The sequence below is a fragment of the Macrobrachium rosenbergii genome, chromosome 37 (genome assembly GCF_040412425.1).
Source record: "Macrobrachium rosenbergii isolate ZJJX-2024 chromosome 37, ASM4041242v1, whole genome shotgun sequence".
In the NCBI taxonomy this organism is placed as follows: Eukaryota; Metazoa; Arthropoda; class Malacostraca; order Decapoda; family Palaemonidae; genus Macrobrachium; species Macrobrachium rosenbergii.
The window spans coordinates 33,994,414-34,014,659 of record NC_089777.1 but is presented as its reverse complement, the minus strand read 5'-3'; the positions used below and the strand labels follow the sequence as shown (position 1 = coordinate 34,014,659).

General features: G+C 37.8%; 1 protein-coding gene across 25 annotated transcripts in view; it reads right to left on the bottom strand.

The window, feature by feature from the left end:
* Window positions 1-3,172: 3,172 nt before the first annotated feature.
* The window catches only part of LOC136825466 (uncharacterized), a 603,159-nt gene continuing 586,085 nt past the window's right edge, over window positions 3,173-20,246 (bottom strand). For all 25 annotated transcript variants that reach the window (XM_067081958.1, XM_067081959.1, XM_067081961.1 and 22 more), the window contains one exon: window positions 3,173-5,041. In XM_067081958.1, coding sequence (XP_066938059.1) covers window positions 4,935-5,041 — 107 coding nt within the window. In that variant the 3' untranslated portion in view covers window positions 3,173-4,934. The remainder of the gene's footprint in view (window positions 5,042-20,246) is intronic.

Sequence of the window (20,246 nt, the reverse complement as noted above, 5' to 3'; positions counted from 1 at the left end):
TTGCTGACCATCCCTTAGGGGTATAAAAGAGGAGATAGGAAACCAGTCTCTCTCTCTCTCTCTCTCTCTCTCTCTCTCTCTCTCTCTCTCTCTCTCTCTCTCTCTCACACACACACACACACACACACACACACACACACACACACACACACACACACACACTCTCTCTCTCTCTCTCTCTCTCTCTCTTTTGCAGCTGTACACCTTAGGCGAGATGCTATCTGTTCTCAAGAGCTGGATGATCTACATGACTGTTCAGCAGCCACCACAGAACCTAAGGAAAAAAAGTCCGAGGATCTGTAGGCAATGTCCTGAAGGTAAAAAGGAGGTGAATGTGGTCTGCCATGACCGCATTCCCGTCCTTAGTACCCGTGCGACAGGCTCTCCCTGAATGCTAGGGGCAGACCAATGCCCCAGACCTTATGAAATCTCGCCCGGGACATACTGTTGTCCACCATGTCAACTGTGGAGTATGTCTGTTTGATCATACGTAAAGTCAAAAGAAATGGAGCTCTCAGGCACCACTTCTTGGCTGAATCGGAACCAAAAACAAGTTGGTGCTTAGTTTGGAGGTGAAGTCCTAAATGGTAACACAAAAACCTTTGGGCACTTGGAAACCTTTAGGGTCCTTAGAAACAGAATGCTCATACACTGTTGATCACCCGACGAATCAGGCAAAACAACGGGAAGTTGTAAGCCCAAGACTTGAATCATGGATGTGAAAGACGTCTCCCAGGTGCCACCAGCATCAGAAGTTCCTAGGAGGTCACTTGTCCAAGTACTGACTAGCCCCAACGTTTCTAACCATTGATGCAAGTTGCAAAAGATGTCTCCTAGACGTCAATGGCATCCGGTGTTCCCAGAAGGACCGGATGAGGAGCGATGTTTTCAATGTGGTATGGTCATTGGCTGTTATGCCCATGGTCCGTAAAGACAGATCCGAACAGTAAAAGCTTCTGTGTGTCGAGATTGAAGGACTAACCCGACCATCTTCCTAGATCGAACAATTCTTCAAAACGTTGAGATGTCAAGACCAATTGTTGCTAACACCGACCATAATGACCAAAGTTGTCTGTCATACATCATCTTCCCTGGAATGCGTCTGATTGACAGCTGTGCAGTGTGCTACTGCAAACCCATGCACCTGCACCGTCAATTGAGGAGATGATAGGATACTAGCTCCCCATTCTTGTTGACTAGGGAACTACCGTGGTACCATTCCTTAACATCACAGAATGCCTATCCTCGAATCCTGAGGCTTGGAGAACTAAAAAGATTCAGGTTGAGGTGCAGATTAGGTCAGGTTAGGCTAGGTTTATTTTAGGCTACGCTAGGTTGGGTTAAGTACCCAACCTAACCTAACCCAACCTAGCCCCTTGAAGAGCCTGTGACTACCTTCTGGTTGATGCCATGAGGCACGAAGTTCCAAGACAGTGAAGTGCAGAGTGGGTAAGGTTAGCTTAGAATTAGTTAGGCTAGGCTAGGTTAGGTTAAGTACCCAACCTAACCTCTTGAGGTGCAGATGACTGCCTTCCGGTTGATGCCTTGAGGCACAAAGTATCTCCTGAGGGAAGGTCTGTAACAACACTCCGAGGAGATATTTGTCATCTAACCATTAGGCCAAGTCCTGTCTCTCTGAGAGAGGACGAGAAGGAATGGGGAGACCTTGTCAAAGACCAGAACCCTTTCCATCTGCATGAAGTGAATGAAGGAGAAACTGCCCATGAAGAACCAGCCTCAGCAGTTGCAACAGGTGGCCAATCAGGGCTTGCAACTGCTTGAGATGGTTGCCCCTGCCGAGACAAGGACAACCTTGCTGCTGTATCTAGCCAGCATATACTATTCTTGCTTGGGTGAGAGATCGGACTTCCCTTGAACATGTAACTCTCAGGTTGCGACCAAAACCAAGAAGTCTGCCTGTCCTAGAGACTCCTAAACATCAGGAGATGTACCCTGAACGAAGGTACCCTAGTCAAAGCCAAGGTGAAGAGTCAAATGAAAAACTTGCTCAGAATCCTCCCACCAAGGAGTAAGTCTCCCCTATGTAAAGATTGAGGGTTTGTATACGTGTAGGAACAAATGACAAATTTATAAAGTACTGTAATTTGTATTTTTCCTCACACCCACAAACCTGAGGTCTTTACATGAATGGCCCACCTCTAGCCATCCCTCACACTGCTTCCTGGACCAAGAGGTAAATTGAATGCATACCAACTGGATGGAAGGGATTCCTCCCTTAATGTTGGTAACCAACTACCAATATCCACCTTGTTATAAATTAAATGGCCAGCTCCGACTTGCGCTGAAAGTAAATCCCATATGTTAAAACCTCAGGTGTGTTTTAGGAAAAATACAAATTACTTATAAAATTTGTCATTGTTTGGTAGCTGGATGCACTTGTCTATCTTGAACAAATTTTTTTTTTCCACCTCCCGTCATGGTGGAAGTGTAAGTTACTCACCATTCCTGTATTTTTTGTAATCTATTCATACCCTCTCCAAGCATGCTCCCAGGAATTTAGAGGACAATTTCCTTCATAATGAAACCAGTTGATTAGTGACCGGATAATTGAATCCTCATAATTTTAGGGACATTCATTACATCCTATGCAATTTGAGCACATGGACTTTATGTCCAGACTCAAAACAATTAGAATATTGGAATGATCTAAGCCTGTACATTCTTACCATTGTTCTGACACACATCATATACGTTATGAACACTGCAATTGTCTGAAAGGTTATGATCATAAATTTAAGTGGATAACCCCTTCAGTGGTCTTAAAAATTTTTTAGTGAAAATTGATTAGATATTGCAAATTTGTGAAGCTTTAATATTCTGAAGCCATTCTGCTTCGAGAGTTCCTTCCAGTTGTAATTAGAATATGTAGTCCAAATATTTTAATATTTTGGGATACCATCTGCCTTCTTTACAATAGGCTTACTGTCAGATGCTTTGATCATATTTCCTCTTTATGTATTGGGAGCAACATACCAACTAGCAGAGGTAAGAAGTTTCTTGGTTTCTCAAATTTTTATTTGATGAAATTATAATTATCTTACTATTTGCACCGTGTTTCCCAGAGGAATTTGTTAGGATGGCATTCATAGGAGTATCCTTCATTTCAATTCTCATGTTGAAATTAAAGGTTTTCTAAATGAAATGACGCACACTTGGAGCAATAGAATTTATTGCACAATACAATTTTTAGGTTCCAAAAATAGTAATGGCAATAATACAGTAAACTTTTTCTGTAAAAAATACACATGTTTAAGAGCAATTAAAATATACAATATTATGTATAACCAACAGCATACAGTTTCTCATATTTCTTACAATATTATTGAAGGCATAGAAAATCATTCACTTTAACAAAATCTGACAGTCTCAACACTACATCAATGAAGAATAATAAAGATTTTTCAAGAAAGTTCAGTTTATTGATATTATTGCTTAAGATATGTTTGAAAGTCAACTTATCATGTAAAGAATAACAAGGATGCCATTTTTAAAGCTAAAGTTTGACATTTCAAGTTAATTACCCAAAAAATCATATTGTGATGAATGTAGTCATAATAGTAACATAATACTTCCAAGGCAAAATATATAAAAATTTTACTAGAAATGTAGTTCCAATAAAAATATCTATCAACTAATACTAGTAAACTGTAGTATTTACACAAAATTTATATATTGCAGCTGGCTATCAGTACAAAGGATTGAGGTGAATCACAGTAAAAATTAATGTATCTATAAACATTTTTTTTTCACGAAAATGATATGAGCGTTCATAAAATAATGATCAGACAGAGAGATATGTGCAGAAAATAATCTATAAACAATAATTCACTGTAATCAACAATAATAAAAATGTTAAGAAAATATACATAACAATATTACAGGAATCCCAATGGACTGACAGACCAGCACCAGCTACTGTGGCACCGAGACTGGACTCGAAGGTCTTCGAGAAACATATTTCACTGATAGCACAGGCCCTACATGTTGATGATAAATTGGATATGATATTTTTTCTCAATACCATATTGGAAGCTCAAGTACTGTACATGAACACTTTTTTTTTTCTCTCCAGAAAATACATTCCTTTATGCTGACAAAGAAAATGGCTTCATCTAAAAAGGAAAAGGCATAAATTTTTACTGACGAAGATCAATATTTAATCTATAAAACTAGATTATGATTATATATATGTGAAAATGAAATTAGTTTTAAATTATAACAAAAGGCTACAAGGACAAAAAAAAGATATCACATTTCACTCATGAAGCCATCTACAATCAGTCTTATCACACTTGGCACATTTCAGCTTTATGCTCCTTAAGGCAATAATGTATACACTGTGTTTCAAAACTTAAACACGTATATTGATCCAAATTGCTTTTCTGATTTCGTTGAACTGAACAGAATATGCAAAACCAAAAGTGCTTCACTTGCATTATTTTTGTTCCTTTGAGCACTTTCAAAACCAAAAGACAGAATTTACTTTATTCATCTTCATTATCTTGTATTCACCTTACTACTTAAAATGTAATGTGTGCATCAAATAAAAGTTTATTGTAATCACAAACAGCAGCTCTGACATTGTCATTATTAGTCTGATAGTGTTGTTCGAACAGAATTTTCACTACATAAATAAAGTATGTCTTTCAAAAGTCCATACTGCAGTAACAAATAGGTTTGCTTTCAAAAAGACAAAACCTTTCATTCTAAACACTGAGATCTTTGTGACACACTTACCTATGCATCACCACTACACAGATACAAATAATAATCTCAAGCATTATCTGCTGTATGTAAAGTCCACTTGAGATAACTCCGATGCTATTAAAAATAAAGTTCAGACTAGGTGGTTGTCAGGAAACTCAATAACAGTTTCAATACGCTCCAGACAAAATAACATTCAACCAGGTTCCCTAGACGAGGTAGTTTTCCCGTTGCTGCACTAATGGGAGAGGCTGCATTGGTGAGAGGTCATCATCGGAAGAACTGGGTTGCTTTGTCAGCATGGTTAGAGCTCGTACTGTTAACAAGATAAGGAAATATTAATTTGGATAGTATACTCCGTGGTATAAAACTTTTATATCCATAAAACAGTTTGCATTGTTATATCAAAACAAAATATTTCAAAATAGACAAAAAACCAAAGGGTAGATTTCTTAAGAAAGGTATGCTACATACATACAAACCACTGCCTTATTTTTACACTTCAGGTTCACAGTTCCTCTCCACATTTGACAAAGGAAATTAAACTTGTACCCAAATGAATTACCCCTTGTGTCTCTCCCTGTTACTGTCAACCACCAGTATGAAGCTTCAATCCAGCGAGAAAATGTTTGTGCTAAATCACAGATTATAGGGGAGACCTTTGCAAATGATTTGTATGTACAGAAGCAAAGCAGATCATTACCTTAAGTAGCCAAATATCTACTTAGTTGGAAAGGCTATCGAATGAGATACTTAATAGCCTTTTAATTACTGTGACTAAATTCATTTTTATCTACCCTGACAAACTGGATATTGCCAAGACTTAAGTTATGCAGTGGAAGGTGTTTCTGGTCCATCTTCCCACAAGGGAAGTCATTGTTCTCTATAGGACAGATCTCTGGTTCTAGTACATCTGCGATCCTCCCTACTTTATATGGCAAATATGGACAGAGCTACTTCATCATGCATAGCCTTTGAGGCATAAGTCTTTAAATAAAGTTCCCTTTTCTGAAACTTCTTTATGAGGTAGGTATCACCATAATTACTTTTTGGTCCTGGGAGAATTGAGCCCAAGTCCCTTTGAATTAAGTATGTCTTAAGTGTTCACTGAGCAAGGTTCCTCATCATTCCCTAAAAATTGGAAAAATTAGAGGTGATTAAGAATAGACAGTGTGGGCTTTTGGATCAGACACGTTATCCATTTCAAAAGAGAGCAAATGAAGTGTAGCAATGTCTGATTCATGAAGTTCTCTAGAAGTGAAGCCCACTAAAACATCTTGTCCTTTGAAGAATGTTATTGTATCAGTGTTATTGCTTGTCATGGTTGGAAGAAGATAGCATTATCCTCTTGAGAAATTGTCATCATACTTGAGCACAGAGATAAACAGATGAAAAAGAACTGATCTGGTGGTTTAGCCAAGGAGTGATCTTGCAGAAGCCTTGTTACCTTCTCTTGTAACTCCTTGTGCTGCTGAGAAGAACCTGTGTGCAGAGCCTAGTATAGGTAAGACTTGTGAAAAATAAAAATAATGTTTTGGAGGAATTTACTGAGTGGCTTTCTTGAAGATGAAGATCTTAATCAGGTTGTTAGTAGTTAGCATGTAAAGAAACTATAAAATTTTTGCAAGGTCTGCAGGTGAGAAAATGAGCTGGAGAGGATGTCAACACTGGATAGGATTTACTGGGGCACCAAAGGGAAGAAGGGCTAAGTAGATCAAAGATCCTTTATCCATTCAATGACCTCTCAAAAGCCTTTAGCCAGCTGATCCTCTTAGCATGAAGAGGAGGAATACTGGGAGGAATTATCAACCGTAAATAAAATTGGAGAGAAAGTATTTTAATCAAAACTGACAAAATCAAGTGAAAATAGTGAACAGAATCTTGATTTTTTTTTACACAAAAACATGCCCTCAAATGGCTGTCATCTATTAACGAAAAAAAAAGCTAAATAAATTTCAGAACGAGACGTATTCAAGTTATATTTCTACTTAAAAACACCTTGTATAACAAAAATAACCTTGGCCCATATAAATAAAGTATCTAGAAGTCCATTTACGCTAACTAGAAGCATGAAAAGCGCTCTGAACTGACTTAAATACGGCGAAATAAACTGACCGCGTAATCAATTTCCAAATAAAAAAACACCTTGTATAACAAAAATAACCTTGGCCCATATAAGTAAAGTATAGAAATTCATTTACGCTAACTTGAAGCACGAAAAGCGCTCTGAACTGACTTATATACGGCGAAATAAACTTACAGCGTAATCGATTTCCAAATCAAAACATTGATCACTACGATCGCAATTTATAATACAAAATCAATATAAGAATATATACAATATTATTGGATACAGTGAAGTAAAGCATAACATTTTAAAAGATCCATGGAAAAGATGCATATTCGTTGTGTTGATGTTTGTATAATACATTGTTAATATGTGAATATAGAGTACAGTATAATGTAAGCTAGGCTACCGTATATGTATACGATTCACCATAGTGTTGGCTAAACTAATTCTTGTTTGTTTTTCAGTTTCTCTTTGTAATGAATTATCATAAGTCAATCTGCATGAACCTCCAGAATTAGCTGATATTAATAATTACAATACCGTATATGTATAGAGTATACATTATAGTGTAGGCTAGGCTACCATATATGTATACATGGTACTGAATACCCTAGTGTAGGCTAGGATATATTTGAGATACATTTTTCAAACAAACAATGGGTTTTTTGGAACCTAACCCTATCGTAAGTAGGATAATACCTGTATGAGCATTTTCTAGTGTTTTTTTTGTGTTTGAACTAGGCAGTTCTAAGAGTTTTTAGAAGGGTTTTAAATATTCACGGATTTTAGCTATTGGCGGGGGGTGTGGTATGCATCCCCTGCAAATATGGGGGATTTTCTGTATCTATAATTACCTCAATCATGATTTATTTTCCCATGCAAGCAGGCATAAAGGTAGTTGAGTCTAGAAATCTTGAAAGACTTCTTCAGCTTCTCTCCCTCTTGGGGAAGGGCAAGGGTGCAAGGTCACTGGCAGTGACTGGCTTTCCCCATGTGCCTGCCTGCTTAGATTCTGGTTACAGTAAATGTCAAGTACTGTGCTTACAAATATGTATTGTGAATGTACACTGAGAAAGCATGAGCTGTACAAATATGACACTTTAAGTGGATTTTAATGTTCAGTCCAAGTGAAGAAATGACAAGATTTGAACTTGCATCTGATATGCAACTCTAATATTACAACAAAAATATTAATGGTGTAATTACTGAGAGAAGGATATCTACCATGCAACCATAAAACAACGATCACATTTTTACCGACTTCCAAGAAAAAGTGTAAAATTATCTTATACTATCTTTTCCCACTAACAAGAAAAAGAGTAAAATTATCTTATACTAAAACTTATCCTCATCATCATCATCATAAACAATGTCATGGCAGCTCTTCCCTTCATGGGGTTAGACAAGAAATGAGTTTTCTCTACTTGCTTCTATCTTGTGCTCTTTCTGCCTGAATGCCCATCAGGTCTAAGCCTCAGCATACTAAATCTTGTATAAAATGTATTTGCACAGCACATATGCAGACATATCAGGGCTGTACTATGGGAGGGAGAAAAATAACTTATATGGAAATGTACATACAAAGAGTTGGCACAAAATATTGTACAGTAGACATTGTACATTTATTAGTTTCATTCTGGCAGTTTCTTCTCTGATAAACTCACAGATGAAAGATAGCCTTGTATATATACTGTAAAGTTATCTTAGCCTGACAACCTACAAGAAATATTTTCATATGAAAAGGTGGTGAACTACATGAAGTGTTATATTAAAAATAATTTTAACCTTAGCCTACCTTAAAAATACTAAAATGTGTATTTTTTAATATGTGCTTGCAGAGCCAAAAGATGTGCCCAAATGCTTACACTTTTCCTACTGGAGTGTGAATCTCCTTTCATTAAATGTGAAGATGTGGTTCCTGTCACCTGGTGATCTGGTAAGTGTGCTCCCATTCACAACTGAATATCTGTAAACATCAATATTTCTAGGAGAGATGGACCAGAGAACTCCTATTAACAGGTGTCTGAGGTCATTCCACACTGAGGAACCTTCAAGATATCCTTTGGGGCTCAGACTTGGTAACAACTGGCTGAGACACTGCTGGCCATGACCTCACAAACTGTGGTTGAAACAATTGCAATTAGAAGTGGCTATGTGGTAACTTCTTAGGAGACAAGGGATGCCTGATCAAGGATTGCAACAACTTGGCTGGAAGATGTGGATGGCACCCATCCTCTGCTTCTGTGTAAATAACCATACCCAGCCACACAGTTCTCATTGAAGGCACTAGATCTGACTCCTAGTTGATTTGGAGACCCAGTGGGTGACAGAGCTTACATAACAGGGCTAGCTCTTGTTATACTTCCGTTGCAATTGCCACCATCACCATCCAGTCACCACCTATGCTGCCACTGATACTAAGGTCTGGGTAAAATCTTACAGAGTAGTTGCCAGATTAAAACAGACTCAAAATTGTGGACAGCACCTTTCCTCTGCTTCTGTGTCAGTGACCATACCCAGCAACACAGTTCTCATTGAAGGCACTAGTTCTGACTCCCAGCTGACATGGCGTCCCAATTGCTGACAAAGTTGGCAAAACATGGCTAATTCTTGCTGTATAGCCTATATGTTTCTGTTGCCACCATCACCATCAAATCACTACCCACTGCTGATGTCCCCTCATCATTGGTTTCTACAGGAACACCCAAGTACTAAAAGTTGGAAAGCCTTATACCAGAGCATTTTAATAGTTTTATCTCAAAAAATGCATTGTCACCAAAATGATTTGAAAATACAGTAATTAGTGAATATTTTATGAAAAATACTGCGATAAATGTGTATATATGTTCCACAGAAAAATCCGTGAATAGGTGAAGCCGCAAATCTGGAACGTGGCCAGGAACTCCCCAAGTAACTGGCCAATCATGTTGATCTCTGTCACAATGAAGATAACTGTAAAGTACTGAAGAAAGCTTCAGAGTTCAAACATCCAGATTTCTCTACAGCAGAAAAGGAATGTTTTGCATCTGAGATACACTCCTGGATCACTAGAACCTCAGAAGTCTGTGGTTGGGCGTGAAGATGAGTTAGGGGCAGCCACTGGTCTATCATACCCATTCATAATTCCTTGTCTCTCCATCCCAAAATCGAAATGTGTTACTATCCAAAGGGGCAGCAGCTAGCAGCAGGTCATAAACCTAGCTGGTGAGGTCATCTTATGAAGCTTCAGATTCTCTATCCTTGTGCTCATTAAGTACCACAGGGTCCTGGGTTGAGTCAGAGCCCAATGTGTTGGCTGGTGTCCCTGATGTCTTCAATATACTCAAGTTATGGAGGAATGAGGTTATTGCATTTGACAACGTCTTGTTGTGTGAGAGAGAGAGAGAGAGAGAGAGAGAGAGAGAGAGAGAGAGAGAGAGAGAGAGAGAGAGAGAGAGAGAGAGAGAGACATTAACAACAACGCGTGTGTGAGAGAGAGAGAGAGAGAGAGAGAGGACTTAGAGAGAGAGAGAGAGAGAGAGAGAGAGAGACAGCGAGAGAGCACAACGAGCAACGGCATACGTGAATTGGTGAATGATATCGTTAGAGAGTGTAGTTTTCTTTTGTTTACGTTTTGATTGTCCGTGAGGTATCATGTTTCGTTGTTTTGGGAGTGCGCGGAACTGTGTTTTTTCGGATGATCGTGGCGGGAGTCTTGACAGAGATATTGTGCTGGAAGGACGGTTTTTCCGGTAGTTGATCGGAGTTTTGGTTGCGTTTTTTTGTTTTCAGTTTGTGTGATTTGGTATTTGGAGGCTTTGTGGTTGGAGTGTTTGTACTTGGGCCTGTTTTGGGTTTTGTGCTGTGTTGGTTGCGTGATCGGTGTCGTGTGATAGCCTGGTTGTTTTTTCTTCTGCTGTGTTCCGAGTGAGTTGAGTTTGAGTCTTCGTGGTTGAGTCTTTTTGAGTCTTGTTTTGGGTCGTGTTTGTGTACTGGTCGGGTTGTTGGTTTCTTGGTTGTGGACTGTTGTTGTGTGGCGAGCGTTGGCGTTATCGGCGTTGTGGTGACTCCGTGACCTCCTTCTGCTTGGCAAAACTTCCCGTCTGGAATTCGTAGGCCTAGCCTAGTATGAGGTGAGTGTATGTGTTGTTTTTTTTGTTAGTGTGAGTGTGTGGTTGTGAAATCCTGCCACAAAGTGTCTTCATTGTGGACAGAGAAACCTGCTGGCATCCTCTCTGGGGTTGAAGGTGCCAAAAAAAATCTCTGGTGATGTTCCTGTAGGAGCTGATGATAAGGGGACATGACTGAAAGATAACAATGAGGGAGAGATGGTGCAAGATGTTCTCCTTTCAGCTAACATCCATGCACACACCTGTAGAGGTGAACTGGTTGCCTGCTCACTCCTTGGCCAGTGTCACAGGAGTGACAACTTGTAATCAGAATATGAGTTGCTTTCCCTCACACAATCAAAGTCATGATTACTGCCAAGTTACCGTTCTTGGTTCATCTCAGGGATTGAGACTGTGAGCCTTTATCTTAGAGCTGTTATTCTACTCAGCAAGCAAAGACGAGTGGTGATGGTCACTGCTGCTTCTGTGACCACTATGTTGGTCATGGTTGTGGTCAATTACCTTGACTGTGGGTAAGATCTTTATAGTCAGTGTAGTCATGACTGGAAGCAGGAAACTGGGTAATTAACTACTGTGCCTATGAAGGAGCAGAAGTTACATTTTTGTCACTGATTTAGGATAAAGAAGTGAGAAAAGATGACAAGGATGATGAATGAGTTGATAAATGAAGTAATGATGATGAATGAGTTGATAAATGAAGTAATGCTTAAAATGAAAAATGTATTTATTCTGAAATTGCTTTGGAGTTCTGAACAGAGTTGAACAACACGAGAGTTGTGGTCCCATGCAGTGCAAGCAATACTGAGCTACCTTATTACTTCTGTCTGTTAGACAAAAGACTGAATCTGGGGCCACTCAAGACTGCAAATTGGGTAAATTAGCGATAAAGTGCTTACTAAAACTGAGAAAGCATTTAGAATGAAGCTAGAAGATATGTCACAAAAACATATCTCTGTTGATGGGAAAATCATCCATGAAAAAACAGCTGGATTCCATGAACACTACAGTGTGGGAGATTGAGGAGAGCAAGAAAAATAATTCAGTAAAAATGCATAGCTAGTTACAATATACTCGACAAACTAATGAACTTAAAAGATCCTAGGGCAAACTAGTATTCAGCTGATACCAAGGCAGCATCAGCATCCCCAGAAGAGCTAAACTAAACTATAGAGGGCTACCTGCCAGAACAAATCTTCAATTGTGATTAAATGTGCTGGATCTAGAAAGAGGTCACATGATCAAGCCAAGCCTAATCTAATAAACAAGCCATCCTGGACTTAAAAAAAATAAAAGCATATTTCCTGTGTATGTTCTGTACACATAAGAAGGCTTGTGTTTTGGAGTGGCACTTCATTCCTGAAGTGAAGAAATATCTTGTAACCAAGGGGCTGCCATTTAAGGCTTTACTAGTGAGGATATGGAGTACATGCTCCTGCTTTCTAACACAACACCACTGGTACAGCCACTTGATCAAGGCTTCCAAATGTGAAATAAAGCAACTTACAACTACCTACCTACAGGAAGATTTGTGCTGCCCTTGGTGCCAGCCATCAGTGAATATCACAATTGCAGATTTATTTATACTTATTTCAGAGACTGTAGATGCCATCTAGCTCTTAAGTCACTGTCACTGCATGTAAAGTTATTGTGGAGTAAGGTAGTTAAGGACTTCATGGATTTCCTGACAATCAATGCAGAAGTCAAGATGATTTTGAATGTTACAGGAATAATGGTGGGGAAGGATTCTCTGATGTCATTAGCAATGACACCAAACCCCATAACAAGAGCATAGACGAACACTTCCCAAGAAAGAACTTGAGACTTGAGGAGGATAACCATACTCTACAGATGCAGATTTAGATTTTCTAAAGAATGAAGCCTCCAAAGGATAACCAATGTGCTTATAACCACAGCAATATTTGTATCATGATGCAAAGAAAATGAAAAAATAGCTTCATAATTTTAAATCAATCATTTGCAATTGTGAAATGTCAGCTTTCAGTGCTCAGCCATCACAGCTTTTGACATTGGCATTATTAAGCCTTTTCCAAACTGTCAAAGTTTGATTAACCATTTGTTATTCTGTCAGATGGTTCAAATTGCCCTGGTATCTCACTAATTACAAGGTGTTATACGACTTGTTTTCTCATCAAACCAGCAATGGAAATGCCATACAGCAATTATCATCACTGCTCTATGAAATTTATAGAGAGAGAGAAAGAGAATTTATATTTTCTCTGTATTAATTAATGTTCTGAACTTTATTATAGTCTGTGTTTAGTATTTCAGGGCATTAAACAAAAGTAATTTGTAAATCTTGAATATAGAAATATTATAATACTCCTGCTGACTTACATTATACAGGCAGTCCCCAGTTTATGACGGGGGTTTCGTTTTTACGCTGCGTCGTAAACTGAAAAATCGTCAAAAATCCTAAGAAAATCTTACTTTTAATGTAAACCGAAAATCGTCATAAACTGAAAAATCGTCAAAAATCCTAAGAAAATCTTATTTTTAATGCTTTGGGTGTATTGAAAACGATGTAAACTACATTTTTATTGAGTTTTTCATTAAAAAAAACCTCCAAAAATTTATTATTCTGCCGTTTTGGAGCCATATTTCTACCGTCGGATCGGCGTACGATGCGTTGTAACCCCAGAACATGCGTCGCAAACCAGGAAATAATTTCTGATGAATATATTTGAAAAGCGTCATAACCTCGGAATGTCGTAAACCGGGGACTACCTGTATATGTCAAGTAGTTTGTGTTATGATGATTACATAAGTACTGAATATGTACAAACTTTTTTGTAATTACAGCTTTCATTAAAAACCGTAAAAAAAACTATTTACATTGCAATAGCATTGTGATACTTATTACTGCATAGAGATTATTTGTAGTACTGTTACATAATGTATAAGGAAGGATTTACAATGTTTAACATACACAGTAAAACCTTGCTTTAACGGACCCGGAACCAATGGACATTGGATTTAACAGACAAAATCTGGCCAAGGGTAGTATAAGACGACTGTTAAATTACAAAACCATATGTGTAAAGGCTAGCTTTTGCAACAACAGGTATCTTATGAAAAATTGGTTATGTAAAGATGATGTTATTACAAATGCTGTTTTATTTACTGTATCCTTAGAAATTCAAAGTAAACAAAATAACAAAGCCGATTCTCTATATCATCTTTTTCTTAAACACATCGCCTAAAAGGGAAACATTGTTTTGTTTATGTCTCATCACCAGCCACAAACCCCTAACAATACGATAATGTATGATAATTATTGTTCATGTGCCTGAATTGTTCTAAACCTTTATTTACCACCAAAATGGTAATGAATTTTTGTGAAAAATGACTTATGTTTACCTAAATGTTATTACTACCTTAATTACACTACCATTAAAATTTTGAAAGGATACTGAAAGTAACGTTGCTGTGAGCACTACCATAATTCGATGTTTACATTTTGTCAGCTGGCGTCACATAGAAAAAATTGATTTCATTGATATGGAATTATTCCTTGAGTAGGCTATTTATTATGAAGACATGCCAATAATATACAAGGTAAAAATGGTTTTATTACTCTTACGTGTAATCATCAATCACAAGCAACAGTACAATAATGTATGATAATTATCGTTCGTATGGCTGCATTGTTCTAAAAAGTTGTTTACCACCAAAATGATAATGAATTTTTGATGAAAAATTAATATGTTATTATTTATGTTATTACTACCGTAATTACACTACCATTAAAATTTCTGAAAGTTACCAAAAGATAAACGCTGCTGTGAGCGGAACCATAATTCGATGTTTACATTTTGTGCTGGCCTCACACTGATGGAAGTTGATTTCATTGATATGGAATTATTCCTCGAATAGGCCAATTATTATGAAGATATGCCAATGATCTATAAGGTAAAAAATGGTTTCATTCCCTTTATTATCAGTATTTCATAATGTGAATCTTTTCATGCATGTTGGTGCTGGGTTATTGCACCTAGGCCGAGGCTAGCCTACCAATAACTGTCACTTAAGACACACACACAAAAAAAAAAGCTTCACTTTAACGGACAATCGGCTTTAATAGACAACTTTCCCCCACCTATTAGTCCGTTGAACTGAGGTTTCACTGCATATGCAAATACCATCGTCTTACTTTTCTATAGAAGTTTGAAAAATAAAAAAATTTTGAGAAATGCAGAGAATTAGGGCTGACTGCTTTGGAGGGGTGGCTAGAGCTCTAGGTTAGCACGCTGTTGGCCCAGCGTTTGAGCCTCCGTCCGGCCAGTGAAGAATTAGAGGAATTTATTTCTGGTGATAGAAATTCATTTCGTCATAATGTGGTTCGGATTCCACAATAAGCTGTAGGTCCCGTTGCTACATAACCAATTGGTTCTTAGCCACGTAAAATAAGTCTAATCCTTCGGGCCAGCCCTAGGAGAGCTGTTAATCAGCTCAGTGGTCTGGTTAAACAAAGATATACTTTTTTTTAACTGCAGTTTCAATATGAAGTTTATTTTAACTGTATATAAACATCTTTGTTGTGATTTTCTCATGTCAACCTATATACATTACTGAAAGACCTTTACAGTACTTGGGGGAAATAGAATATCCACACACATCATACAGGCAAAAGATAGTGATGATTTCGAACTGATTTTTTTCCTAGTCCATTTGCCAATGGTCTGAAAAAGGTTCAATGAAGGTCTATGTAAAACCTATACGGTAACAACAGCAACAGCAAGGCATAGCTCAAAAAAATAAGCAGTCATTTCCTGACAAACCCTAGCTGAAGAGGTTAGCAACATCAAGCAGCAATGGTGTTTGAAACTATTTATTCAAACACTTTATCTGCATGGACTTACCCTGGCCCCAAACTATGAGAATTATAAAAGTGCTTGAACATCACCCTTTCTATTGGCTATGAAAGCGCAAGCCCATTTCGATGCTACTATGCAGCTAAAAGACTAAAGAAACTGATGAACCCTATTACCAAGTACAGCAGATTACTTTGAGAGGGGGAGAGATACAGTATATTGTACAATATATTGTACAATATCCAGTTACAGTAGCATTAAGAGCTGCAGAGAATGTGAATGTAATGTTGATGTGTTTACTTTGATTTCATTTCAACTTTAGTATTTTTATTTTTATATCTAAGATCACTTGTCATTTATATATTTTTTTCAGAAAGTGTGCATTCCAAAAATTATGGGCAAAACAATTATTCTCTATTACTAAAAATGTTGCTTTTAAATGATACAGTGGTTTTCATTAATTTAGAGTTTATGTATTTCATGTAATCAAACGACTTAGTCTAATATAAAACAAAAACACAGCATAACAATTCCTTTTACCCCCTTTCTTGTAAGCCTTGCTGTCTAATAGCTGGCCTAAATAAAAATAGACTATATATCCATGGAAAAGCAATTTATGGTTTTGCACAGTACTTGAAAATATTGCGCATATCTCTGCTACATAATTTGTGTGAATTTTTGCAATTTACTATAGTTTTGCATGGTACAAAAAATATTGCGCATATCTCTGTGACTTCATTTTTCAACCACAGCTACAGAATGGCTTTTTTTTATTTTTGTTTGCTGAAATACCATAATAAATTACAAGCATCCAATCTCCAAATGATCCTAACATGAAAATACTTTTTTGAAATTAAAGCTTTTTCATTTAAATTCATTACTTATAGTGCCTATTTCAATTCTAAATGTGGTAGGTACAGGTAAGTATTGCATATGCATGGCAGATCCTTACGCTCCATTTTTCATTTGTTCAAGTTCTATAATTAATTAATATGAAAAAATTAGATTAAAAAAAAAAAAACATCTGTTTTGGTACAAACCCATTACTTTTTGTGCCCAAACTTTGTAAGAAAAAATTAGTTATAAAAATCACATGTGTTTTACAGCAAACCATTACTTTTTGTGTTCTATTGCTATTTAGGAGGAAGAGGAATACAGCTGTTAAGCTGCCAAACTAAGAATTTTAGGATTTGTTTTGGGCCTGAGATTATATAAATATCCTGCCTCATTGCCCAATACTCAACAGATCAAGGAACTGTGAATGTGATACATAACCTTAACAACTGAAAGTAGTTCCAATTGCACATACAACAATAGGGTGTCCATCATCCAGTTAGGCCCTGAAAAGGATTGTTATGTGGTCAGTCCATAGTGAGAAGGAACTCTTGAGAATGATCAATGTAGGAGATGATAGGACTGCCTTGGGACTTGCCATAAACCCACCAATAAACTAAAGTGTTCTCTAGGTAAAGTTTACAAGACAAGTAAATAAGTAAAGCTCCAATATATGCATCACATTAACACACACTCTTTGGATAATTCAACTGACCCTATACGAAACTATATCTAGCCACTTGATCTCTTTGTGCTGCTGACAGAAGTAGTCAGGATGTCCAAAACCCTTCTTTATACTACAAAATGGATTTCAAATTCCGGGTTGTACCACATATGTAAGAAGGCATTCAACTTCTAGGCCGCCCTTTACAAGAATGAAGCAATAAATAGCAGGTTGTTGCTGAGACTGGTAACAGACAGTTTTATCATAAGATGTACAACAGTTAGTACTCAACATCTTGAAAAATGAGCTGGTGTAGTGACCATTCTTTAGAAAGAAGCTGGTCTGCAGCTGTCTGTATGCATGTAGTATTTTTGTGGCAAGAATCTCTGCTCCATTTTCACCCCACATCGATTTTTTTTTTTTAATCCCAATTGCCAAGCAACTTAGGCCTTTGATTCAATCTCTGCTCCATTTTCACCCTACATAGATTTTTTTTTTAATCCCAATTGCCAAGCAACTTAGGCCTTTGATTCAATACATACTTGATGTTCCAAATATAAACCACTGAGGTTGTGTTGTTGACAAGGCTTCTAACACTTTTGCCATTGACTCATTATGTGAAGAGAATTAAACATTAGAAAGGTTTGCCTTCAACTTTGGGAAATTATATAGCAAGCTCTTCTACAGTAACCAGTCTCCTGTTGCTGGAAATCTTAAGAGCTGAACTATCAGCCATCTTATAAATGCATTCAGTGAATAGAGCAACTTCTGGGGTATGAGGTATGAGGTTCTGAGTATTCTAATAACAAAGGAGAGATCTTCTTAGGTGAAAATAAGTAGTTGTCCAGCTGCTGTCCAGAACCTAACTGCTATATAATAGTAAAAAAGAACAAATCATAAATCAGCTGCAAAGGGCTAGTTCAACAAAGAGACCATGTAGCCAACAAGGCTTGCCACATTTCCACAACAGTATCCAACTTCCAAAGAAACTCCCATAGCCAGCAAGGGTTGCGACATTTCCACAATGGTTTCCAGCCTCCAAAGAAACTCCCACATGATCTCCAAAAGCTGTCTCTCGAACAAACTAGGGTGACTAGTGTGTCCATGTCCTCTCAAGGAGGTAACCCTTACTGCTGGTTCCAGAACTGACTTCTCCCAGTTGATCTGAAGTCCTATTTGCTGGCTTAACATAAGTCCTTACAGGTGTCGATGAAATTCCTCTGGATATGATGGCATCATAATCCAGACTTCTCAGAACCTGTAGAGTCTTATCCCATTCCTGTGCATGGTTCATTACTAAGCCAGAACTTGTGCAAACTGAAGCAGAACAGTTTCCCTTCCCAGATGGAGCAACGATGCCTCCTAGACGATGGGTGAACAGAATGTGGAAATAAATTCCTTACAATCACAGATGCTAAAAACCCTCCTCTCTGGATAAACTGATGAACCAAGGCTACAAAGTGTATCTTGAAAGGGGTCTATCAGACTTATGGTTCAGCTAACCAAGATCTTTGAGGTGCTGTTTTTGTCCTGTTACCTTGGTAACTATGAAGAGGTGGCTGTAAAACTTTAGAAAATGTACATCACTTCCTCACTGCATCTTAACTAACATGATACCTCATGTTCATTCAGGAAAGATGCAGAACAATCAGTCAACATAAATCTCTATGCTCATCCTGAAGAGGTGAAAAACAATTGGTCACCAGAGGCTATAGGGGAGGACTGCCTCCTCTCCTTCATAGAAGTGGTTCAATGTCCTGAGTACCAGTCCCACCAACTTGAGAGAGAGACTTATCCTCTTCTACAGACTCAGTACCACTCAAAAAGGGAATCATAATTACCATGTAGACTTGTGTACCATTCAATCTAATGCATCATGCAGATCTTAAAATTTGGTCCTCAAATCATGATTTCATCACATCTTGTGTATCATGTGAGTTTAATTTTTGGTAGTTTACACTAAGCTGTACTTAATGTGAGTTTCCATTCAGGTAGATTATCCCACACTAGGCTAGGCCTACTATGCTTATCTCAGTTTTGGTAGATTCTATTGATAAAGGTATAGTACATCAAGTAAGCTTTTGACTAATGATGTTCAGTTGGCTAAATAAAAATCATCAAGCTTACTATAGTTATGGTTTGTCGCATAACTCATTAAGGCAGTCCTCGCTTATCAGCTGCGTTGGTTAATGGCATTCCGGTTTTACGGCGCTTGGCTAACGATTTTCGGTGACCGTAAGCGGTTTATCATTACTGCAAGCAGTTTATCAGTGCTGATAAGCAGTTTATTGGTGCTTACAATGACATAAAATGCCATTTATTACCATAATTACCAGTGATTTTCAGTTACTGGTGCTCAGCCGGGAACGGAACCCCCATCGTTAACCGGGGACTGCCAGTAGTATTCCTTACTATTTCATGCAAAACATTGGCATAAACGACAGCAAGTACTGATATAAACAACAGAATCGAAAACAGCTGTAACTATTACATTTTTTGAAGGGTGGTGTTAATGTTGTCAACTTTTTAATAACTTTCTAATTATCAATCGTAAATTCTTGAGTGAAAACAAAATAGATTGATGAAGAGGCAGAATGGGAAAGATGCAGTCTCAAAAATGTCTCTTTAAGGCTCTTGCTCTGTTAGTCAAGAACTTGGTTCTTAAATTCTGGAGTGCCTCAAATCCTTAAGCCTGGAGTATCTATTGTTCTGAGTTCTGGATTAGCTCAGATCATTGGTCCTCTTAGGTCATAACAACTGAAGTGGCTCAGAATGGCAAAATCACAAATTTTAAAAATTACTTGTATTTTTCGTAACTAACGAACCTGTGGTCTTAACACAGGCAGTCCCCGGTTATTGGTGGGGTTCCGTTCCTGACAGCGTGACGATAACCGAAAACCGCCGACAACCAAAAATCAGTATTAACCCTTAAATGCCGAGCCTCTATTTACAAAAGTGTCTGTCGTATGCCGGCAGTGTTCGGGAGTTGGCGCCGAAGCGGAAAAAAAGTT